This window comes from Desmodus rotundus, chromosome 13 (genome assembly GCF_022682495.2).
Source record: "Desmodus rotundus isolate HL8 chromosome 13, HLdesRot8A.1, whole genome shotgun sequence".
Taxonomy (NCBI): Eukaryota; Metazoa; Chordata; class Mammalia; order Chiroptera; family Phyllostomidae; genus Desmodus; species Desmodus rotundus.
The window spans coordinates 40,673,479-40,696,914 of NC_071399.1; the positions used below are offsets into that span (position 1 = coordinate 40,673,479).

Below are 23,436 nucleotides of genomic sequence, written 5' to 3' on the forward strand. Positions count from 1 at the left end.
ATAACCAAATATGCACGATATCATTTACTTCTCAAAAGAGTACTGATAAAGAAAAACACTGATAACAAACCTAGTTCTTTTCATTTTCTAATTATTTGAATTTCAAACAAATGGGAGCTTAACTCTATTAAAATTCAGTACCCAAAAGTGAAGTAGAACTTTTTGATGATGTTTATATGTCTATAAATATGAATGATGCAGAATTTGGGCCCTATGATATCACATGACAAGATACAGCCCAAGCTTCAGCTCTTGCTAATTAAACGAATCAATTAAGAGGCTGCAATTGCAACTGTGTAGCTGCTGTTCTATAGTAGCAATAACAACTCCACGGGGAGGTCTTTTACTACATTAAAATGCTGTCCTCCACAACTCCATCTGATATTATTAGAAACAGTTATTTGTGTCTTGCTGTCATATTAGTAGCAAAGGCAAATTATGGAAATATGCAGACCAGAATGGTCCCAGTATGAGATCAGGTTGGGTTTTCAGCCTCCAAGGGAACAATTGCTGAAATTCCAAAGTTCCCCAAAGTTCTTTAATGGAACTGATAAATCTATCAGCACAGCATCCATTTAGAAACTAGGTAAGGGTCACGTATTTACATACTTTCCTGCTAGGTTGATACAATTCAACTAGATGAATTATCATATTAAGTTTACCCTCCTGAGTTAAATTGATGGAGTTCAAAATTGTTTTTGATGGTAATCATTAATCGCTGTTACTTCGTAAATGCTTACTTTGAAATCTAATTGTGCTAGTGTATCAAGGGTCATATTAATAGCATTCTTAATGCTAAATCTTTGTAAAACATGTTTATTCTACTGATATTATCACTCAAGCTTTCTAGGCTAATCAGAAATTAAGTATATTTATTATCAATAAAAACTTAATTTAAAATGTACAATTTGAGATTTAAATTAGCTTTAAGAACTTCAGCATGATTTGGTTTCATTAAGATCTCTGGCTAAGCTTCAAAGACATATAATTTGATAGTTCCTCAAGGAGTCCTTGGGTAAATGCCAATAGTACAGCTATGAAGAAGCTGTTCGATGGAGCCTAAGCTTATTTTCTTTTTGGGGCAATATGCATTGTTTCTACAAGAGAAAACAGAGACTTACTAATAAAATATTCTATTTTTTCACAAGGGAAAAATAAAAGAGTCTTATGGAGATAGGTTTGCTTTAATAGTACCGTACTTTAAAAATAATGGTACTTTAAAAATTAAATATAAACAATGATTACAATAAAAAATTTGAAATAAAGTGTGAACTTTGGCATTCTTAAAATAATAACAAAATATTCACTCTTATTGTGAGGCATCATTCAAGTAAGGCATTCATTCTGGTTAAGTGAAACACGGGACCTCTTCCACTTCTCTGTGTGTGAGCTTACATTATACCATCTGATGCACACAAACTCACAGCTTCACCAAAAGCATGGAAACAAAATGAAACAAAACTCAACTTGCATTTGAAACAGACATCAATTCTGAAAAAATTCTGAAAAATGTAGCTTACCAACTAAATGTTTGTGTCCCTCAAATTCCTATGTTATAGCCCCACACCCCACATGATGGTATTTGGAGGTGGGGCCTTTTGGATGCGATTAGGTTTAAATGAGATCAGGAGAGTGGGGACCTCATGGCGGGATTATTGCCATTATAAAAGAGGAGGAGAGACTAATCTCTGTCTCTCTCTCTCTCTCCCTCTCTCTCTTTTGTGAGGACAATAGCTACAAGATGGCCAACTACAAGCTAGGAAGACAGCGCTCACCAAAAATCTGATGTCTGTGGTTGAAAGCACCCGGTCTATGGTATTTTGTCATAGCATCCCAAGCTAAGATAGCTGTATTCAGCAGTTACCACAAAGATTTCCCTGGATTACACAGGAAAGCAATTTGTTTTTAAGGCACTCTGATGGTTAAAATCTTGACTTAAAGTCAGACCCTGGTTTTACATTCTGATCCTACCGGTTATTAGGACAGAATAGTCATTTAACCTCTCTCTGCTCAGTATTGTCCTCCAAAATTTAGTCACAGGCTTCATCAGCATTTCAGCATGTTTTCAGTATGGACTACATACTAACACCAATTGCATAGGTGATGATAAAATACTTTGAAAAATAAATGAAAGTACTCAAATCAGGTGCATTAGTATATACTTATTATGTACTTAATAAGGTATATTATTACATACTTATCAAGGAAGAATGCTCTGTTTATCAAATATATTTTTAAGTATATTGCCTGAGTTATTTTTTAACTTTCATACATAACAAATATGCTTTTACCCCTATACAGTGTGTGCACTAGATTAAATAGTGTCACCCAAAAATTCATGTCCATCCAGAATTTCAGAATGGGACCTTTTTTGGAAATAGTGTCTTCACAGATGTAATTAGTTAACAGACCTGATAATTTTACATAAAGTTCAAAGAGCATAACAGAAAGGAGAGACCAAATTTTTTAAACATACTGAGGCTTGTTTTATTGGAAATGAAAATAACTGACATTTTCAAAGTTCAGTGTGAGTAAAAAGGGATGAAATTAAGTTTGTACTTCTCTAAGCCAAGACAGTAACATTTCTGAACTTTCTTGGTACAACAAAAGTACTTCTTTTAGATTAAAATTAAACTCTTTTTTGAACACCAAAGGGCATGTTTTTCATATTCAAAAACCTCAACTTATATAGAAAATTCTACAAGGATTCTCACAAAGACCAACGCGTATTTGGGAAGTCTTACCTGTACCATGGATATGCTACTGCTATTGATGACCTGCGAGTCTTGGGAACTACATCTGTATAGGTAATTTGAACTAAAGCAGCGCGTGCTAGCTAGAAATCACTCTACATTTGTTGTAACAGTCGCACTATCTCAAAACCTTTCTTTACCTCTCCCATACTGATCTAATATTACTAATAATACATCCAGAAAAATGCACTGTAACAAACTACATGGGCCATCCAAATTGCTGTGTTATAGAATTTTAGAGTAATTACTCTAGAAATTGACATCCCTTCTCCATATAAACCATACAAACAAAATGGACACAGACCCTTTTTGGGATTTGCAGTAACTAATCCATCATTTACTAGAGGAGAAGGGTAGTGTCAGATATATAAAATTCTCCTTTCCACTTTCCTTTTCTACAGGTGACTTTTGGTTGGCTGTTTTGGTTGGCACAGGTGGTGTATGCATGTGTGTGTGATTTTTTTATACTATGTTTCAGGTGATATATACACATACATGTATATTTTTCTTCTAGCATGTTTTCAGTGCCTGAAGTGGCTAAAAGGGAATAAGGATGAAGAGCATTTGCTGACGAGATAAGCACTGAGCTGAGAGGTGAGAAATGAGAGTACCCTTCTTTGCTCTACCACCAACTAGATGTGAAACCTTGGGTAAAAGAAGTTTTCTTTTTTTCAACATCAAATCCCCACAAGTTATCTTTTCTGATGCATAGTTTCCTTACCTGGGGAAGAAGGACTAATCTCTAAGGTCCCAAAATTCCCTAAACTTTTCTTTTTCCTCATTTGTTTCTATATTTGCTTTCTTTACATTTCCTTTTTACATCTAATACTTTGGTCCTGTGCTTGTCAATTTCATTTATTTATTTGATAAATATGTATCAAATGCTTACTATATACTAAAGCCCTGTTCTGAGTGCTAGGTATAGAGTAACAAACAAGACACACAAAAAGCCCTATACTCCTGGAGCTTATTTCATTCAATTAGGGAAGACAGACAATAAAGAAATTTTAAGAAGTAAAATACCCTGGATATTAAAGTGGAGGAAATGGAAAATAAAATGAGGGAAAGGGTGGTCATAACTTTAGAGTATGACTAGGAGGAGGTGGCTGATGTATAAAGGCTTGAAAAAAGGGAGAGAACCTACTATGTAGACATCTGAGGGCAGATAGTCCTGGCAGAGGAAGGGCAAAGGAGAAAACCCTGAGGCATGTGCCTGATATCTCTGAAGAATACCAACAAGGCCACCTGACATGATTTATATTTTAAAAGGATTGCTTTACCTGCTATATTAATAATACATTAGGTAACAGTGGTGGAGGTGGGAAGACATTGGCTACTGCAATAATGTGTATAAGAGATGATGAAGGCAGTGGAGGTGGTGTAAGAAAGGCATGAATCAAGAAAATTGCGAGGTTTTAAAACATTTCAAAAATTTATATGGAACCATAAACAACCCCAAATAGCTGCAGCAATTTTGAGAAAGAAGAACAAAGTAGGAGGGATCACAATACCTGACATCAAACTGTATTACAAGGCCACTGTAATCAAAACAGCCTGGTACTGGCATAAGAACAGACACACAGACCAATGGAACAGAACAGAAAGCCCAGAAATAAACCCATGTCTCTATGTTCAATTAATATTTGACAAAGGGGGAAGAAGCATAAAATGGAGTAAAAATAGCCTCTTCAACAAACAGTGTTGGGGGATCTGGACAGCTACACGCAAAAACATGAAACTTGACCACCAACTTATACCATACACAAAAATAAATTGAAGGTGGACAAAAGACTTAAATATAAGTTGTGACACCATAGAAAGTCCTAGAGGAAAACATCACCAGGGAAATCTCAGATATTCCACACAGCAATATTTTCACCAATATGTCCTCTAGAGCAAGGGACATAAAGGAAAAAATAAACAAATGGGACTTTATCAAAATGAAAAGCTTCTGCATGGCTAAAGAAAACAGCATTAAAATAAAAAGAAAACCAACCGTATGGGACAACATATTTGCCAGTGATACCTTGGACAAGGGTTTGATCTTCAAAATATGTAAAGAACTCACACGAGTCCACTCCAGGAAGATAAACAACCCAATTAAAAATTGGGCAAAGGACTTGAACAGACATTTCTCCAAGGAGGATATACAGAGGGCCCAGAGACACAAGAAAAGATGCTCGGCATCAACAGCCATCAGAGAGATGCAAATTAAAACCACAATGAGATATCACTTCACACCAGTGAGAATGGCCATCATAAACAAATACACAAACAAATGTTGGAGAGAATGTGGAGAAAAGGGAACCCTAGTGCACTGTTGGTGGGATTGTAGACTGCTGCAGCCACTGTGGAAAACAGTATGGAATTTCCTCAGGAAACTAAACTCAGGAACTGCCTTTTGACCCAGCAATTCCACTGCTGGAATTATATCCTAAGAATCCTGAAACACCAATCCAAAAGAACCTATGCACCCCAATGTTCATAGCAGCACAATTTACAACAGCCAAGTGCTGGAAGCAACCTCAGTGCCCATCAGGAAATGAGTGGATCAAAAAACCATGGTACATTTACACAATGGACTGCTACGCAGCAGAAAGAAAGAAGGAGCTCCTACCCTTTGCAACAGCATGGATGGAACTGGAGAGCATTATGCTAAGTGAAATAAGCCAGGTGGTGCAGGACAAATACCATATGATCTCACCTTTAAGTGGAACCTAGTCAACAAAACAAAAAGCAAGCAAAATATAACCAGAGACATTGAAATTAAGAACAAACTGACAGCCTTGGCTAGTGTAGCTCAGTGGATTAAGCACAGGCTGCTAACCAAACAGTTGCAATTCCCAGTCAGGGCACATGCCTGGGTTGCAGGTCAGGTCGCCAGTGGGGGCCACATGAGAGGCAACCACACATTGATGTTTCTCTCCCTCTGTTTCTCCCTCCCTTCCCCTCTCTCTAAAAATAAAAATATTAAATATTAACAACAACAAAAAGAACAAACAGTAACCAGAGGGGTGGTGGGAGGGGATAATGCGGGGACAAGGTGGAAGGGTTTTCAGGAACATCTATAAAGGACACATGGACAAAACCAAGCTGGGGGTTGGGATCAGGGATGGAAGATAGGGAAGGCTAGGGTTGAGGGGGTGGTGGGGGAAAAATTGAGACAACTGTACTTGAACAACAATACAAAGAAGTAAAAAACATAAAAAAAAGAAAATTACAAAGTTTTAGTTCAAATTGTCATTTTTTAAGGAAAACACTGCAGGAGAAACTGTTTATTGTGTTTGTTTGTTTTTGCAGGTTGTAGCTACTAATAACTCAGTTTCAATACAATAACACTGAGTAATCTATTAAAATCCAAGGAGAGAGACCAAGTAGCACAGACATCTTAATAGCACTTTCTAGCATGAGAACTAAGGTACAGGAAAACTGCCACATAATATAATTCAATGACATAGCCCTTGCCAGTGTCACTTGGTTAGTTTGGCAACATCCTGCAAACCAAAAGATTGCCAGTTCGATTCCCAGTCAGAGCACATGCCTGGCTTGAGGGTTCAGTCCCCAGTTGGGGCACATTCAAAAGGCAACTGTTCCATGTTTCTCTCCCTCTCTTTCTCCCTCCCTTCCCCTCTCTCTAGAATCAATAAAAGAAAATAATGTTTTAAAAAGAAACCAATCCTGTAAAAAATGACATAGATTTTTTTATGTAATGACCTGGGAAAATGTACATGATTTATTGTTGCATAAAAAATTGTATAATTCTACTTCTCTAAGAATATGTCTAGTGTTAATAACTTAAATACTGGTACCTCTAAGGAATAGGATGTATACTTCTGTGAAGGCTAATTGTATATGTTAACTTGGCTAGGAGACAGTACCCAGATATTTGGCCAAACATTATTTTAACTGTTACTATGAACGTGTTTTTTAGATGAGATTAACAATTAAATCAGTAAACTGAGTAAAGTAGATTACCCTCCATAATATGAGTGAGCCTCATTCAACCACTTGAAGAAAAAGTACTGATCTCCCAAGCAAAGAGGAATCCTGTAAGCACACTGTCTTTGGATTTGAACTGCAACTCTTCCCTGCCCTGCCCTGGATGATTTTGGATTTGGCCCCGCAATCATGTAAGTCAATTCCTCAAAATCAACCATCTTTCTCCTTCTCCCTCCCCTCACTCCCTGCCCCACCCCCATACATCCTACTGGCTCTGTTTCTCCAGAGAACCCTTACTAATATTACTAATACAATTTCTTAAGACATGCATTTAAATAATATCTAAATTTTTCATTGAGAAAGTATGTATCACTTTTTTAATTAGAAAAAGAAGAATAACCACAAGTCTTAGGTATAACACTTAAAAGTTATGATACACAGAGCAAGAGTATATACATATACTACTGTACATAAACTTAACTATATCTCTATATATAAACTATAAATTCTCATTATTATTAATATCCTTCCTACCTCAATGGCAGCAAAAACCATTACTTTTTTGATCTAAGCCATAGACCTCTCCTCTGATATCTTCAATAAACTCACAGACCCCAAAATCCAGTGTAAATTTATAGCCTGAACAAGGTACCTACAGCACATGAACAGACATTTTAAAGATATAAATGACACCTAATAAATGAACACATGGAGAAATATTCATATACAACAGCAATAAACAGACATGCTAATTAAAATAAGGTACCTTTTTAATGGTAAAATTATTTTGAAAACTATAACTAACATAATTATTAATATGTAAAGTTATAAAAAATAGGAACAATAAAGAAAATTTCTTTTCACCAGATAGAGTTAGATATTTTGAAAATTATAAGTGAGAATATAAAGTGATATCCTAATATATGAGTGGCTTTCAGAAGAGGTATAAAGTAGTTAGCAACATGAATATTAACCCATAAAATTATTCATGGTTTTGACTCAGTTTAGAAGAAAATCTATCTTACAAAGTTTTGAAAATATACATATTTGAAAATAATTTAAAATGTCCAAAAAGGAAAATACATGAAATTGTTTATTATAACACCAATCATGATGGCAAAAATGAGAGGCAATTGAAATGCCTAAGAGAGGGATTCAGGAGAAGCAAAATATGTCACATCTATTCATCAGATTGTTAAATACAGCTTCATTAAAACAATGCTGATATTTTATAGCAATGTAGAAAATGATTAATAGGATCATAAGTGAAAAAATTCAAGATACAAAATTAGATTTAATTTCATTTCAAATGTGGACTTGAAGATGGTGGTGAGATAGGTGGGAGCGGAGTCTACTTCCCCGCAGCACCAGTGAAACGCCTAGCTGATCTGAGGAACAGAGCGAACAGCCAACGGTATTCTAGCATATATGAAGATCGGAGACCAAAGATTGTAGAGGACATTGAAAGATCAGATGGTAAGAAGAGTGCTTAAGGACAATAAGGTCCTGGGGACCAGCGCGGGGACCAGGGGGCCTGAAGCCCCTGGCCTGGGTGCAGGGTCTGCTGCAGGATTCTTGAGAGAGAGCCAGGCGGTGCTCTGTGAGAGGCCAGGTGCTTGTTTGGATGGGGCTGGGGCAGGGGCAGGGGCAGGGCGGGGGGGGGCTTGAATAGGAAGAATTTCTCGAAAAGAAAAAGAGAAAATAGAGGCACTCAGTGGCTGTTTAGAGAATTCTCTGCAGCAGCCATGGCCTCTTACGCCCACACCCCTTCAGCCCCTGGACTGTGAACACCGGATAAGCAGCCCCAGCACACACCTGAACCCCAGTGCGGACCCAGATTAGCACCCCACTGCCTGGGCGCACAGGCCCAAAGCCCCCAGGTGGGTGCCTACCCCGATCAGTGGCCTGGGCACCCACACCTGAAGCCTGGGTGGTGCACACCCCAATCAGCATCCTGGGCGCCCACATCTGAAACCCTGGGTGGGTGCACACTCTGATCCGAGGCCCGGATGCCTGGGCGCACAGGCCCAAAGCCTGGGATCCGTGTGCAACTCGATCAACGGCCTGGCTGCCGGAGGGTGACCACACCTCAAGCACCAGTTCTGAACACCTACCACCTAGAGCCTGTGCACAGAGCCCTGCAGGGCCTACTCGCTCTCTAGGAGGAAGGCAGAATGCCCAGCAGAAGGCAGCTGCAGGGCAAGGGCAGACTGCAGTCCCCAAAAAGGCTTGACTCAGTAGGGGGCTAAACTACCCTGAAGGAGCACCGAGAGCCTCCAGCATCTAGGACACCTAAGAGCAAGAAGGTGGAGTGTGAGTTGCCACTAATTGGTGCACCTCGAGGACAACACAACTGATGGACTAAAGGCCTAGGGTGGAGCAGAAGGACCCTGAGGAACTGGATTGGAGGATGGACAACAGGAAAGAGTGTGGCTCAGGAAGGAAGAAAAGTGAAACCAATCCATCCAACCACCCCCTCCCATTTCACAGACAGGAAGACCAGCAGAACTAACCCGACTGGTTTAAAGCCAGCAGAAGACTTTTTAATTTTTTTTTCTTCTTTTCTCTCCTTCTTCCTTGCTGTCCTTCTTTCTTTTTTTATTCCTTCTTCCTTCCATCCTTTACTTTTTTTATTCCTTCTTCCTGCCTTCTTTTATTTATTTATTTAATTTTTGTTAAAATTCCTTCTCCTTTTCTTTCCTCCAATCTTTCTTTATTCTTTCTTCTTTCCTTCCTTTCCTTTTCTATTCCTTTTTCTTTCCTTCCCTTTTTCTTTTTCTTTCTTTCTTTCTTTTTTTTCCTCCTCTTCCCACAGGTGACACAATAAAACCTGGAGCTCTGAAAAGACCAGAGTTAGACCCTGTTAGACCCATAAACATCAGCTCAAGACCAGTGAGCTCAGGAGACTAAGGAGACTGCACCACTGAATCCCACTGGCATTCTACCATAGAAGTTCATACCATAAACCCAGGGAGTCAGAACAGATCAATTTAAGAAGCAGAGGCTAACAAGAAGAGTCTCACAAACAATGGGAAGACAAAGAAACAATCCCCAAGTGAAAGAAAAGGAGGAAGCCTCAGAAAGAATGCTAAATGAAATAGAGGAAACTCAACTATCAGACACTGAGTTCAAAGCAATGGTTATCAGGAAGCTCAGTGAGCTCACAGAGAACTACCAGAAACTACAAGGAAATTACAATGAACTCACTGCAAAATATATCAACACAAAAAAAGGAAATAAAAAGTATCAACAAGGGCCAAGAGGAAATGAAAAATACAATGTCTGAACTGAAGAAAATACTAGAATGGATAAAAAGCAGACTTGATAAGGCAGAGGATCAGATCAGCGAGCTGGAGGACAAACTAGAAAATAACACCCAAAAAGAGCAAGAAAAGGAAAAGAGGCTGAGAAAGAAAGAAGAGGGATGAAGGGAAATGCAGAAAAACATGAAACATAATAATATCCATATAATAGGGATACCAGAAGAAGAAGAAGAAGAGCAAGGGATAGAAAACCTGTTTGAAAAAGTAATGATGGAAAATTTCCCTAATCTGATGAGAGAAAAAGTCACACAAATCCAGGAAACACAGAGAGTCCCAAGCAAGAGGAACCCAAAGAGGCCCACCGCAAGACACATCATAATTAAAATGGAAAAAATTCCAAGACAAAGAGAGGATCTTAAAGGCAGCAAGGGAGAAACAGGAAGTAACATAAAGGGAGCCCCAAATAAGGTTAGCAACTGACTTCTCAATGGAAATGCTCCAAGCCAGAAGAGAATGGCAAAAAATATTCCAAGTAATGAGAAGCAGAGGCCTGCAACCAAGGCTACTTTACCCAGCAAGGCTCTCAATCAAGATAGAAGGCCAAATAAAGAGCTTACCAGACAAAAGAAGTCTACGAGAATACACCTCCACCAAACCAGCTCTGCAAGAGATGCTAAAGGGACTGCTTTAAGGAAAGGAAGGAAAAGAGAGGAACACAGGTAGGAAAAAATGGCAATGAATAACTACCTATCGATAATAACCTTAAACATAAATGGATTAAATGCTCCAATCAAAAGACACAGAATAGCTAAATGCATAAGAAAACATGACCCACACATATGCTGCCTACAAGAGACCTATCTCAGGACAAAAGACCTACACAGACTGAAAGTGAAGGGCTGGAAACAAGTTTTCCAAACAAACGGACAGGAAAAAAAAGCAGGGGTAGCAACACTCATATCAGACAAAAGAGACTTCAAAAGAAGGGCCATAAAGAGAGACCCAGAAGGTCACTTCATAATACTCAAAGGAAGAATCCACCAAGAAGGCATAAGCATTGTAAATATATATACACCCAACATAGGAACACCCAAAAACATAAAGAAAATCTTGGAGGACTTCAAGAAAGATATTCACAGCAACACAATTATAGTAGGGGATTTTAACACCCCACTGTCAAAGATAGACAGGTCTTCCAAACAAAATATCAACAAAGATATTGCGTCACTGAACAATACCCTAGATGAAATGGACTTAACTGATATATGTAGAGCTTTTCATCCCAAAGAATCAAAATACACATTCTTTTCAAGTGTACATGGAACTTTTTCAAAGATAGACCACATGATAGGACACAAAGGAAGCCTCAACAAATTCAAGAAGATTGAAATCATATCAAGCATTTTCTCTGACCACAAGGGACTGAAACTAGAAACCAACCCTAAAGGAAAAAACCCAAAACACTCAAAATCATGGAGACTTAATACCATGCTATTAAACAATGAATGGGTCAAGAACGAGATTAGGGAAGAAATCAAAAACTTTCTGGAAACAAACGAAAATGAACTCAAAACAACCCAAAACTTAGGGGACACAGCAAAGGCTTTCCTGAGAGGGAAGTTCATAGCAATACAGGCCTATCTAAAAAGAATAGAAACATCTCAAATAAACAACCTAACTCTACGCCCTCAAGAACTCGAGGAACAACAACAAAGACAGCCCAGAGCAAGTAGAAGGAAGAAAATAACCAAGATCAGAGCAGAGTTAAATGACAGAGACTAAAAACACAATTCTAAGGATCAATGAATCCAGCAACTGGTTCTTTGAAAAGATAAACAAAATCGACAAGTCTTTAAGTAGGCTCATCAAGAAAAAAAGAGAGAGGATCCAAATAAACACAATTCGAAATGAAACAGGAGAGATTACAACTGATACCACAGAAATACAAAGGATTGTAAGAACTACAAAGAACTGTATGCCAAGAAATTTGAAAACCTAGGTGAAATGGACACATTTCCAGGAAAACATAATCTTCCAAAACTGAATGAAGAAGAAGAAGCAGAAAACCTGAAGAGACCAGTAACAGCAGACAAAATTGAAGCAGTCATCAAAAAACTCCCAAGACACAAAAGCCCTGGACCAGGTGGTTTCCCAGAGGAATTCTACAAAGCATTTAAGGAAGAGCTAACCCCTATCCTTCACAGACTATTCAAAAAAATCGAAATGATGGAAGACTCCCAAACTCTTTTTATGAAGCCAGCATCATCCTAATTCCAAAACCAGATAAAGACACCACAAAGAAAGAAAACTTCAGGCCAATACTGCTGATGAACATAGATGCTAAAACCATCAACAAAATATTGGCAAACTGCATCCAGCAACACACTAAAAAGATCACACACCAAGACCAGGTGGGATTCATCCCAGGGATGAAAGGATGGTACAATATTCACAAATCAATGAACATAATAAACCACATAAACAACATCAAAGACAAAAATCACATGATCATATCAATAGATGCGGAAAAAGCATTTGATAAGGTACAGCACACATTTATGATAAAAACACTCAGCAAAGTGGGAATAGAGGGAGCATTCCTCAACATAATAAAGGCCATATATGAGAGACCTACAGCCAACATCATACTCAATGGACAAAAACTTAGAGTTTTCCCACTAAGTTCAGAAAGAAGACAAGGATGCCCTCTCTCTCTCACCGCTCCTTTTCAACATAGTATTGGAAGTCCTAGCCACAGCAATCAGACAAGAAAAAGAAATCAAAGGCATCCAAATTGGAAAGGAGGATGTGAAACTGTCACTGTTTGCAGATGGCATGATAGTGTACATGGAAAATCCTATAGACTCCACCAAAAAACTACTCGACCTAATAAATGAATTTGGCAAAACAGCTGGATACAAAGTCAATACTCAGAAATCAAAGGCATTCCTGTATACCAACAATGAAACAGCAGAAACAGAAATCAGGAAAAAAATCCCCATTTGATATAGCAACAAGAAAAATAAAATACCTAGGAATAAACCTAATCAAGGAGGAAAAAGACCTGTACTCAGAAAACTACACAACATTGAAGAAAGTAATTAAGGAAGACACAAACAAATGGAAGCATGTACCATGCTCATGGATTGGAGGAATTAACATCGTCAAAATGGCCATACTACCCAAGGCGATTTACAGATTCAATGCAATCCCTATTAAAGTACCCACGACATGTTTCACAGATACTGAACAAACATTTCAGAAATTCATATGGAAGCATAATCGACCCTGAATAGCTGCAGCAATTTTGAGAAAGACGAACAAAGCTGGAGGGAAACAATACCTGATATCAAACTGTATTACAAGACCACTGTATTCAAAAGAGATTGGTACTGACATAAAAACAGGCACATAGACCGATGGAACAGAACAGGGAGCCCAGAAATAAACCCAAGTCTTTATGGTCAATTAATATTTGACAAAGGAGGCAGGAGCACAAAATGGAGCAAAAACAGCCTCTTCAACAAATGGTGTTGGGAGATCTAGACAGCTAGGTGTAAAAAAATGAAACTTGATCACCAACTCACGCCATACACAAAAATAAATTCAAGGTGGATAAAAGACTTAAATATAAGTCATAACACCATAAAAGTCCTAGAGGAAAACATTGGCAGGAAAATCTCAGACATTCCATGCAGCAATGTCCTCACAGACCTGCCCCCTAAAGCAAGGGACATAAAGAAAAGAATAAACAAATGGGACCTCATGAAAATAAAAAGCTTCTGCATGACTGAAGAATACAGCATTAAAATGAAAAGACAACCAACAGTATGCGAAAACATATTTGCCAATGATACCTCAGACAAGGGCCTGATCTCCAAAATATATAAAGAGCTCACACGACTGCACTCCAGGAAGACAAACAACCCAATTAAAAAATGGGCAAAGGACTTGAATAGACACTTCTCCAGGGAAGACATACAGAGGGCCCAGAGACACATGAAAAGATGCTCAGCATCACTAGCCATCAGAGAGATGCAAATTAAAACCGCAATGAGTTACCACCTCACACAGCTCACAGTGGCCAACATAAATCCACAAACAAATGTTGGAGAGGATGCGGAGAAAAGGGAACCCTAGTACATTGTTGGTGGGAATGCAGACTGGTGAGGCCACTGTGGAAAAACAGTATGGAATTTCCTCAGAAAACTAAAAATGGAACTGCCCTTTGACCCAGCACTTCTGCTGCTGGGATTATACCCTAAAAACCCTGAAACACCAATCCTAAAGAACCTATGCACCCCAATGTTCATAGCAGCACAATTTACAATAGCCAAGTACTGGAAGCACCCTAAGTGCCCATCAGGAAATAAGTGGATCCAAAAACTATGGTACATTTACACAATGGAATTTTACACAGTAGAGAGAAAGAAGGAGCTTATACCCTTTGCAACAGCATGGATGGAACTGGAGAGCATTATGCTAAGTGAAATAAGCCAGGTGGTGGGGGACAAATGCCATATGATCTCACCTTTAACTGGAACATAATCAACAAAAGAAAAAAGTAAACAAAATATAACCAGAGACATTGAAGTTAAGAACAATCTAACAATAGCCCGAGGGGAGTGGGGAGGGGCCAGTAGGGAGAGGGGTTTACAGGAACTATTAGAAAGGACACATGGACAAAATCAAGGGGGAGAGTGGAGGCAGGGGAGGGAAGTAGGTTTGGCTGGGGTCGGGTGGCGGGATGGGGAGAAAATGCAGACAACTGTAATTTAATAACAGTAAAAATTTTTTTAAAAGAAAAAAGAAATATAAGTTTGAAATATAAATTAATAAAAGTCATTAAAGATTAAAAAAGAAAAAGAAGAAATGTGGACTTGACAGGACCTAATAAAAATAGAAAGCTGAGCAAAAATCCCTACCAAAGTAACTATTTTTAAGAGAACCTTTATATAATACATATGTTCTCATTTTTATTATGAAAACAGGGAGAAAATATCCAGTAGCAGAAAGCACTCGAAATACTCAACAAAAGTCAAATATTTTTCAAAACTATTTTCAGTCTAATTAGAAATTACTAAAAAGTATTCTATTATGGAAACTTTAACACTTTAAAGAACCCATCTTTTTTATAAAGACATCTCATTTAATAGCCAAATAAAATCATGATGAAGCCAAGTTCAAACACATGGGCTACAAGTAGTTGAACCTTTTTTTTTTCTCTGAAAGGTAGGAGAATATACAAGATAACATTTCTTTCATACTTACCACTGTACCAAGAAACTGAATGCTCATGTTTCCACCTGCTTCTCGTGAAAGACACTGGGGAAAAAAAAGAGGGATAAAGTGAATTTGCAAAATGGTCAATAAACATGGAAATTGTTCAATTTCACAAATAAATAAATGTTAATTATAATCATAAAAAATGAATCAATTCCACACAAAAACGTGTGGATGAATGTTCATAACATTATTTCTAAGTCAAATAACTCATGTCCGTCAACTGATAAATGGATAAACAAAATATCAATGGGATATTATTTAGCCATAAAAAGAGTGAAGTACTGATACACACTACAACAGAAGCTAGTCACAAAGAACCACATACATGATTCCATTTAACATGAAATGTCCAGAATAGGTAACTCCATAGAAACAGGAAGTAGATTGGTGCATTTTGGCTGTTCTTTGCAGAAAACTCTTAGCCACCTTAAAGACTTCCAGATCAACAATAACTCTGGCCTCAGCTAGCACAAGTTGCAGGCTTTCCCTTAGTCTGTTGCCTAAGAACACATCTTTTCAGTAATGCAGATTACTTTATGCCATTTTTGTCAAGGAAGTATTGGAAGACATTTTTGATGACCCAAGGAATTAGAGGGGAGGGGGAGTGAACACTGGAGCTTCATGAACTTGTTGCCATTTAAGAATAAAAGTAATGAATATAGACACAAACTGTGGTATGTTCCACTAAAAAAAAAAAAAAGAAAAGAAAGAAAGAAACATGCTTCTAATGCTAGAGCAGGTGGCTAAGTGGCAGAGATTGCCACTGTCAAGTCCAGAATGGTTAGATGGTTCAAGGATGCATTAGATAAGGTTATCTAGGAAAGAGAAGATATTCTAAGGCTTTTTTGAACTGCTCAAGAAACAGCCAGACCTGGCGCTTCTATAAGAGACATCTTTGGAAAAATCATCTGACAAAAGTTCAAGTGACCTACACCTTGGTTCTTAAGAAACAGATTCAACAGGAAATTGTTCTTTGGAATGTCTCATGTGGAAGATTCTGTCAGATCGAAACTTGAGAAACAAGCCCACACTGAAGCAAGGAAGAAACATTTAGGGAAAAAGAAGGGAAAATTTCTTCCGGAAAAGTTTCCACATCTTTTTGAAATCCAGAAGTCAACACTTGTCTAGTATGTCTGAACTCTTAACTTACAATTTTGTTTTTCTTGGATGATAGTTTGTGTAGAAAGTAAATGTAAGGGGGGTATCTATAATAATGTCAACAATTAAAAAAAAACCTTTGCAATAAAAAGGTAAATGCATACGTTAAGTGGTTTATAAAAAATTGTGTTTTCAGTCAAATGACTATTTACTTATCAATTGGTATAAGTGTTAATATGCCATGCAAACTCTGGAAGTGGTTATGCTTCTATAAAACTTAAAAAAATATCAGGTATAAAGTAAAAATTAAATTCTATTTTATTAAAAAAGAAGGAAAGAAGAAAGGGAGGAAGACATTGAAAGATTGATTGCTTGAAGGTTGCATGCAGGAAGGAGAGTTGTTAGGGAATGGGGAATGACTGCTAATTAGTATGAGGTTTCTTTTTGGGGTGTGAAAATGTTCCAAAATTTATTGTGGTGATGATTGCACAACTCCGTGAAGAGACAAAAAAACACCAATTTGTACACTTTGGGTGAACTGTATGGTATGTGAATTATATCTCAATAAAATCGTTTATTTGAATTGATGTTTACTGGAAATCAATGACTAGTACACTGCAAGTAAATTATACTTCTTTCAAATAATTCTCACCTATAAAATTGCTCTACTTATGCTTAATCTGTTCTTCAAAACTCTTTCTTTTTAGTGCTTATCAGAGAGGGTCCAGTGGCTTCAAAGACTTTGCGAACAAATAAAGCAGTTCTAATTAAGTGGCTATGAATGTTTTTTAAGTGCCCAGATATAGCCCTATTGAAAATGGTAGTGGCCTTCCCTCAACAGCAAGCCTGTTCTTATTTCTTTTAAAGAAGTGGACATTTACTAACTCTAATCTTTATGATTACTTAAGTCATAGAATCCAGAGTGAACCTCTAGAATTCAAGCTGAGTCCTTGGTTCCTTGACTGCAGGAGGTTAGATCAATAAGGACAGCACCTTAATGCACAATGATGCCTACATGTTTGCCCCTACCAGAAAATATTGCCAAGTTGACTTGACACAATAGTAATCTAACTAGCATATTCAAGGTGTTGTGTTAGTGTAGAAAGCTCAAAATCGGCATTTTTACCCATTCATTTCACTTGTAAGCATTTATCCTGAGAAAAAAGTCATAAGTAGGCAAAAAAAGTATAGCCAAAAATGTTATCATAGTATAATTTATAGAATCTAAACATTTTAAGCTATCTAAATAAGAAACAATAGAAACTGTTTGAATAATTTATAGTATATTTATTTATACAGCCATTTAAAAAGCTTAGGAACATGAAACATGTTTATATTTTTAATTGCACAAAGAAAGTATAAAACAGTATATTCAGATGAAATGTTTAAAAATTTCATGTTTACATAAAATTCTAGCACAAATAATACACATAAACAGTTAACTGTTGTTTCTGGGTAGAAGATATTAGTTGACCTTTCTTTTTGCCTTATTTGTTATTTCTATTCTTCCATATGGATATGTATAACTTAATAATGGGAAAAGAGAAATAATGCAGAATGGAATAAAATAGATTCTTCCCCTCAGTGCCCTAAGGGATTAAGAATCGAGTCCTGAATCCTAGGTTCTAATACTGGCACTTCTACTATAGTCATCCATCCATCCATCCATGTATTGAGCACTAGTAGCAGAGTTATGATTTACCCCCCAGGAGGTTAAAGAAAAGTATAGGATTCTAAAATAAATTATAATTCAATATGATAAATCTATAATACAAAATGTACAAAGTCTTACAGGATAAGAGGCCAGAACAGCTAAATGCCAAAAAGGTTAAAGAAGACTTACAGACAGTAGAGCTGGTTATTTAAAAGTGAGCAGGAATTCTCCAAAATGATAGGAAAATAGAAAATTTTGATCTGATAAACAGTTTACAAAAATTTCAGATTAAGAAATAACATGGCAAGTTTACGGAATAGTGAGTAGTTTTAGTTGAAGGGAAGTGGCAAACAAGGAAACTGAGAAGGAATTACAGAGCTAGTTCACATCTTGCACAGAGAGAGTTCATACTTTACAAAGTCCTTGTACTTAAGAACCAGAGAGTAGCATGCTGATGTTTCCGAAGCTCAATGGTCTGAGGCAAGGTTGAAGATATGCAGAAACAGGGGAGGGACTGGGCTGGGAGGCCTAGGAGGATGTTACTGCAATCATTTAGGTCAGAGTACACAAGAGCAAACTGAAAGCAACAGAAGTAAGCCTGATTCATTCATAGAAACTTAGAATTTGAAAGCAAACAGATCTGAAAAATCCACACTTTGTTTTACTTATGAGGAAACTAAAGGTAAAGGAATATAAAAAGTAATTTGCCTACATTGCAATGGGAGAACAAGACTCTCAACCTAAGCATTTTGACTTGTGCAGGATGGAATATCTCTACAATGTCTTATTCTAGATCATTAATTAGATGATGAGTTAAGGACAAAAACCATTTCTTACACTTCCTCCTTAATCCCAACAGTACTGCAGAAAATGAAAAATAAGACCAATCTCTCCCAAGAGTGCTGATGTTTGTGCATACTTTGAAAAGTAAGAGGGACCTATATATCTCTCAATTTTCAATTGTCTAGAGGAAGTTTACACTGGGAAGAAGTATTAGAAGTGGAGCTGTCAAGAAATGGAGAAAAGGGGTGGTTTAGATTTTGGATAAGCAGTCTAATAGCATTCAGACTTCTACACTGCTGAGGTTCTAAGAGTGGTGAGGAAAACATTCAGAGCATCCCTATTACTTCCAGACCAAGGCTCATCCCAGCCTGTGGCAGAAAAGAAGAGCCACAGGATCCAGCTCATATTTGCCAGTATAGAATCTGCACAATTAATCACCTTTGTTGTACAGCAACAGTCTCAATCATAAGTTCTTGAGAATTAGAAATTTTCTGATTGTAGCTCTTGGATTCTGGGAAGATGGCAGTGGTGGCAATTTTTGAATCTTCCCTGGAAACACTGTAAAGGCCTAGTAGCAACAAACTTCCCTAGCACCCCAATTGTTGTCTACAAATATCATTTCCCACTCAAAAAAATGGCTGATTTCAGGTCTGGGGCAAAAATAATGCTGCTACAACTTGCCATATCAGACAGTTAAGGGAGCTTTCAAAGATTGGGGTCATGCCAAAGGGACTCAGAAGCCAACTTGAAGAAATTACCTGTGGCCCACCCACCATGGGACAATTTGGTCAGCAGTAAGAATGATAACTGCTATGGATTAAAGTGTATCAAGTATGTTCACACCCATGAGTTCAAAGTGGATACCCAAAACAAAAACAAAATAACATCCTAATTTAATCACTTTTGGGAATAATAGGGAACCAACTCTATTTTCAGAACTGGTAAGAAAAAGGAAAGGATCAAGCATTGACCTTATCTTTCCTATGAAAACTGTACTCCTGGGTAAGCCAAGATGTAATTAGAGTTTCTCTTTAAAAATCATTCCAAGTAATGTATGAAAGAAATTGGCAAAATTAAAACATCATCATTTTGTAAACTTTAATAAATTTAATGACCCCAAACTTCACAGTCATGTGCCTCTTATGGAGCACACCACATCACTTAGGACTCAGTCTTACCAAAGATAATGGCACATGAATCTGATTACACCTTGAAACCCAAATATCCATGTACAGAAGACAGAAAAGGAATAACAGTTAAAGTGTGCCTTTGGGATGCACCAGAGAAATTCTGACCATGGAAAACTCTACAGGACAATTGATCTAATTTCTTCAACAAATAAAATGCAGAAAATAAAAAAATTTCCACAGACATTTCCCTCAATCTGCTATCTTATTTCTTCTTCTCCTTTAAAGCAAGACTCTTTGAAAAGTTGTCTACCTACAATGGTCTCCACTTTGTCACTTTCCATTCTCCTTTGAGCCCATTCCCAGCTGGCTTTTGTCCCCACTAATTATCTGTAATCATTCTTGTCAAGGTAACTTAAAATTTCCACCTTCTCCTATCTATACATCAGTTTTTTCCTCATCTTATTCATCAGGTTTTTCCTCATCTTATTCATCAGTTTTCCTCATCTTATTCATCAACACTAGATATAGTTGATTCCTTTCCCAAATACTTTTTTCACTGGCTTCAAGCATATCTCACACACTTGGTTTTTCTCTTACCCCCTCAGCAGCTCTTTCTTAGCCTCTGGTGCTGGTTTCAAGTCTTCATTCAGTTTCTAACTACTGAACTGCCCCAGGACCCAGTGCTCAGCTATCTTCTCTTTTCCATCCACATTCTTCTTCTGTAATCCCATCCAGATCCATGCTTCCCCCCAATCCCTAAATACTCACCTAAAAAACAACAACTTCACTCAAGTATAATGGATGTATGACTCCCCCACATTCCATTTAAAATACAGAATTCAATGACTTCTGGCACTTGTAAAAAAGCAATACCACAACTAGATACAAAAACATATCCATCATATCCAAAAGGTTCTTCCTGCCCTTTTGCAATCCAACCTTAGTCCCTGCCTCCAAGCAACCACTGATGTGCTATATAATAAATGAGTTCATCTTCCCCAAATGGACACTCAGTTGTTCTAGCACCATTTGTTTAAGAGAATTTCCCACTGAATTTGTTAGCACACTTGCCAAAGTATCAACTGACCATCTATATCTGGATCTATTTCTAGACTCTGTTCTGTTCTACTGATCTACATGTCTATCTCCCAATGCCACACTGTCTTCTTTTTTAAGATTTTATTTATTTATTTTTAGAGAGAGGGTAAGGGAGGCAGAAAGTGAAGGAGAGTAACACCAATGTATAAGAGAATCTGGACCGGTTGCCTCTTGCACACCCCCAACCAGGGACTTGGCCCACAAGCCAAGCATGTGCCCTGACCAGGAATCAAAATAGTGACCTTTTGGTTTGCAGAATGACATCCAACCAACTGAACCACATCAGTTCAGGGCCCAATACCACACTGTCTTGATACTGCTGTTTCACAGTTTTGAAATCAGATTGTATAAATCCTCCAACATTGTAATTTTTTCATAAAACTCCTTTGACTCTTAAGATTTTTCAAATAAAAGAGTTTTTTGGTAGTAAAAAACAAAATTTTCTATTTTAATTATGTTCAAGTATAAATTTCAGTAGTGGTAAGTATATTTACACTTCTGTGAAACAAATCTCCAGAAGTTTTCCATCTCACAAATCTGAAATGCTATACCCATTAAACAACATCGTCCCTTTTCATGCTTCCCCAGCCCCTAGTAACTACTATTATACTTTTGGTTTCTATGAATTTGACTATTTTAGATATCTTATATAAGGGGATTCATACAGTATTTGTCCTTTTGTGTCTGACTTATTTCACTTAGCATAACATCAAAGTTTATCTATGGGTGTAGTATTTGACAGAATTTCTCTCCTTTTTCAGATTGGATAGCATTCCGTTTTATGTATATACCACAGTTTGTTTATCCGCTCGTCATATGGCTGTACCATTTTTTTGAGGAAACGTCACACTGTTTTCCATACCAGTCGTACCAGTTTACAATTCTTCCAACAGTGCACAAAGGTTCCAATTTCTCTGTGTTCTTACCAATACTTGTTATTTTCTGTTTATTTGGTAGTAGCCTTCCTAATGGGTGTGAGGTGGTATCTCACTATGGTTTTGATTTGCATTTCTCAGGTGATTAGCATGTTAAGCATCTTTTTATGTGCTTGTTGCCCATTTGTACACCATCATTAGAGAAATGCCTATTCAAATCCTTTGGTCATTTTTTAATTGAGTTAGTTTTTTTGTTAAGTTGTAGAAATTCCTTACGTATTCTGGATATTAACCTCTTATCAGTCATATGACTTGCAAACATTTCCTCCCATTCAGTAGGATGTCTTTTCATTCTGTTAATTATATCATTTGATGCACAAAAGTTTTTAAGTTTGTTGTCATCCGATCTGTCTCTATTTGCTCATGCTGCCTATGACTTTGGTGTAATATCCAAGAAATCATTCTTAAGTCCAATGTCAAGAAGCCGTTTGAGTACCTTATAATTTCTTCTAGGACTTTTATAGTTTTAGGTCTTATATTGAGACCTTTAATCCACTTGAGTAAATTTTTGTATACAGTGTAAGATAAGTGTCCACCTTTATTCTTTTGTATATGGTAGATCCATGCTTTTAGAAAAAAAAAATCTACATGCTTATGGCTAACCACATTAATGTTTTTAGCTCCCATTTGTCTTCTGAGTTAAAGACTCAGATAGTCAATTGTTAATTGGACATTAACACTTAGATCTCTAATGCACATATTAAATCTACCAAGTCCAAACAGAATTCTTCATATTTCTCCCCAAAGCTGCACCTCCCCTATGTTTCCCATCTCAGTAAATATTACCATTACTGATTTTGATGCTCACCCTTAATTTTTTTTTAAAAAAAAATTTTAATTGTATTTTTTCCCATTACCATTTAGTCCTCTTATGCCCACCCCCAGCAATCACCACACTGTTGTCCATGTCCATGAATCCTTTTCCCTTTGTCCTCATCCCTCCAATATCTAATTCATCTGTCAATCTTTTCTGCCTTCCCTCCTAAGTATGTGTCAAATCAGCTCACTTCTTACCATCTCTATTGCCACCACCTTAGTCTAAGTCAAGGGTAGGCAAACTCTTTCTGTAAAGATCCATATAGTAAATATTTTAGGCTTTGTAAGCCTACAGGCAAAATTAAGGATACCATGTAGCTATTTAAATAACAAGAGAGAAAACAAATTTTCACAATTTTTGGAACATGCAAAGTATAATAACTAAGCACAATTTTTTGTAATATTGTAATGTCACTCTATAATGAGATTTTATGTATTTCATCTTTGAAAATGTTTTTTTCCACAGACAATTACCTCCAAATACCAACATCAATCCACAGGCATGTGGTTTTACTTGAGCACATTAATCACTTGGAAGGCATTTACAGAATTTTGTTAGATTCTTGTGTTTATGTTTGCATTTAGCATATTATACTGAAATTTAATCACTTCCATTTGAAGGTTAGGGGAAGATCTCAACTGTACAGTTAAATGGATTTTAAATATGAAAATTCCTTTGCT

General features: G+C 37.1%; 1 protein-coding gene and 1 pseudogene across 1 annotated transcript in view; one reads left to right on the plus strand and one right to left on the minus strand.

Annotated features, from left to right (window-relative positions):
• The window catches only part of PCCA (propionyl-CoA carboxylase subunit alpha), a 473,714-nt gene that overhangs the window by 72,811 nt on the left and 377,467 nt on the right, over positions 1 to 23,436 (minus strand). The window contains exon 21 of the mRNA XM_024578839.4: positions 15,227 to 15,280. Within this exon, the coding sequence (XP_024434607.2) occupies positions 15,227 to 15,280 (54 nt within the window). The remainder of the gene's footprint in view (positions 1 to 15,226; positions 15,281 to 23,436) is intronic.
• On the plus strand, positions 15,477 to 16,369 carry LOC112321430 (large ribosomal subunit protein uL29m pseudogene; annotated as a pseudogene).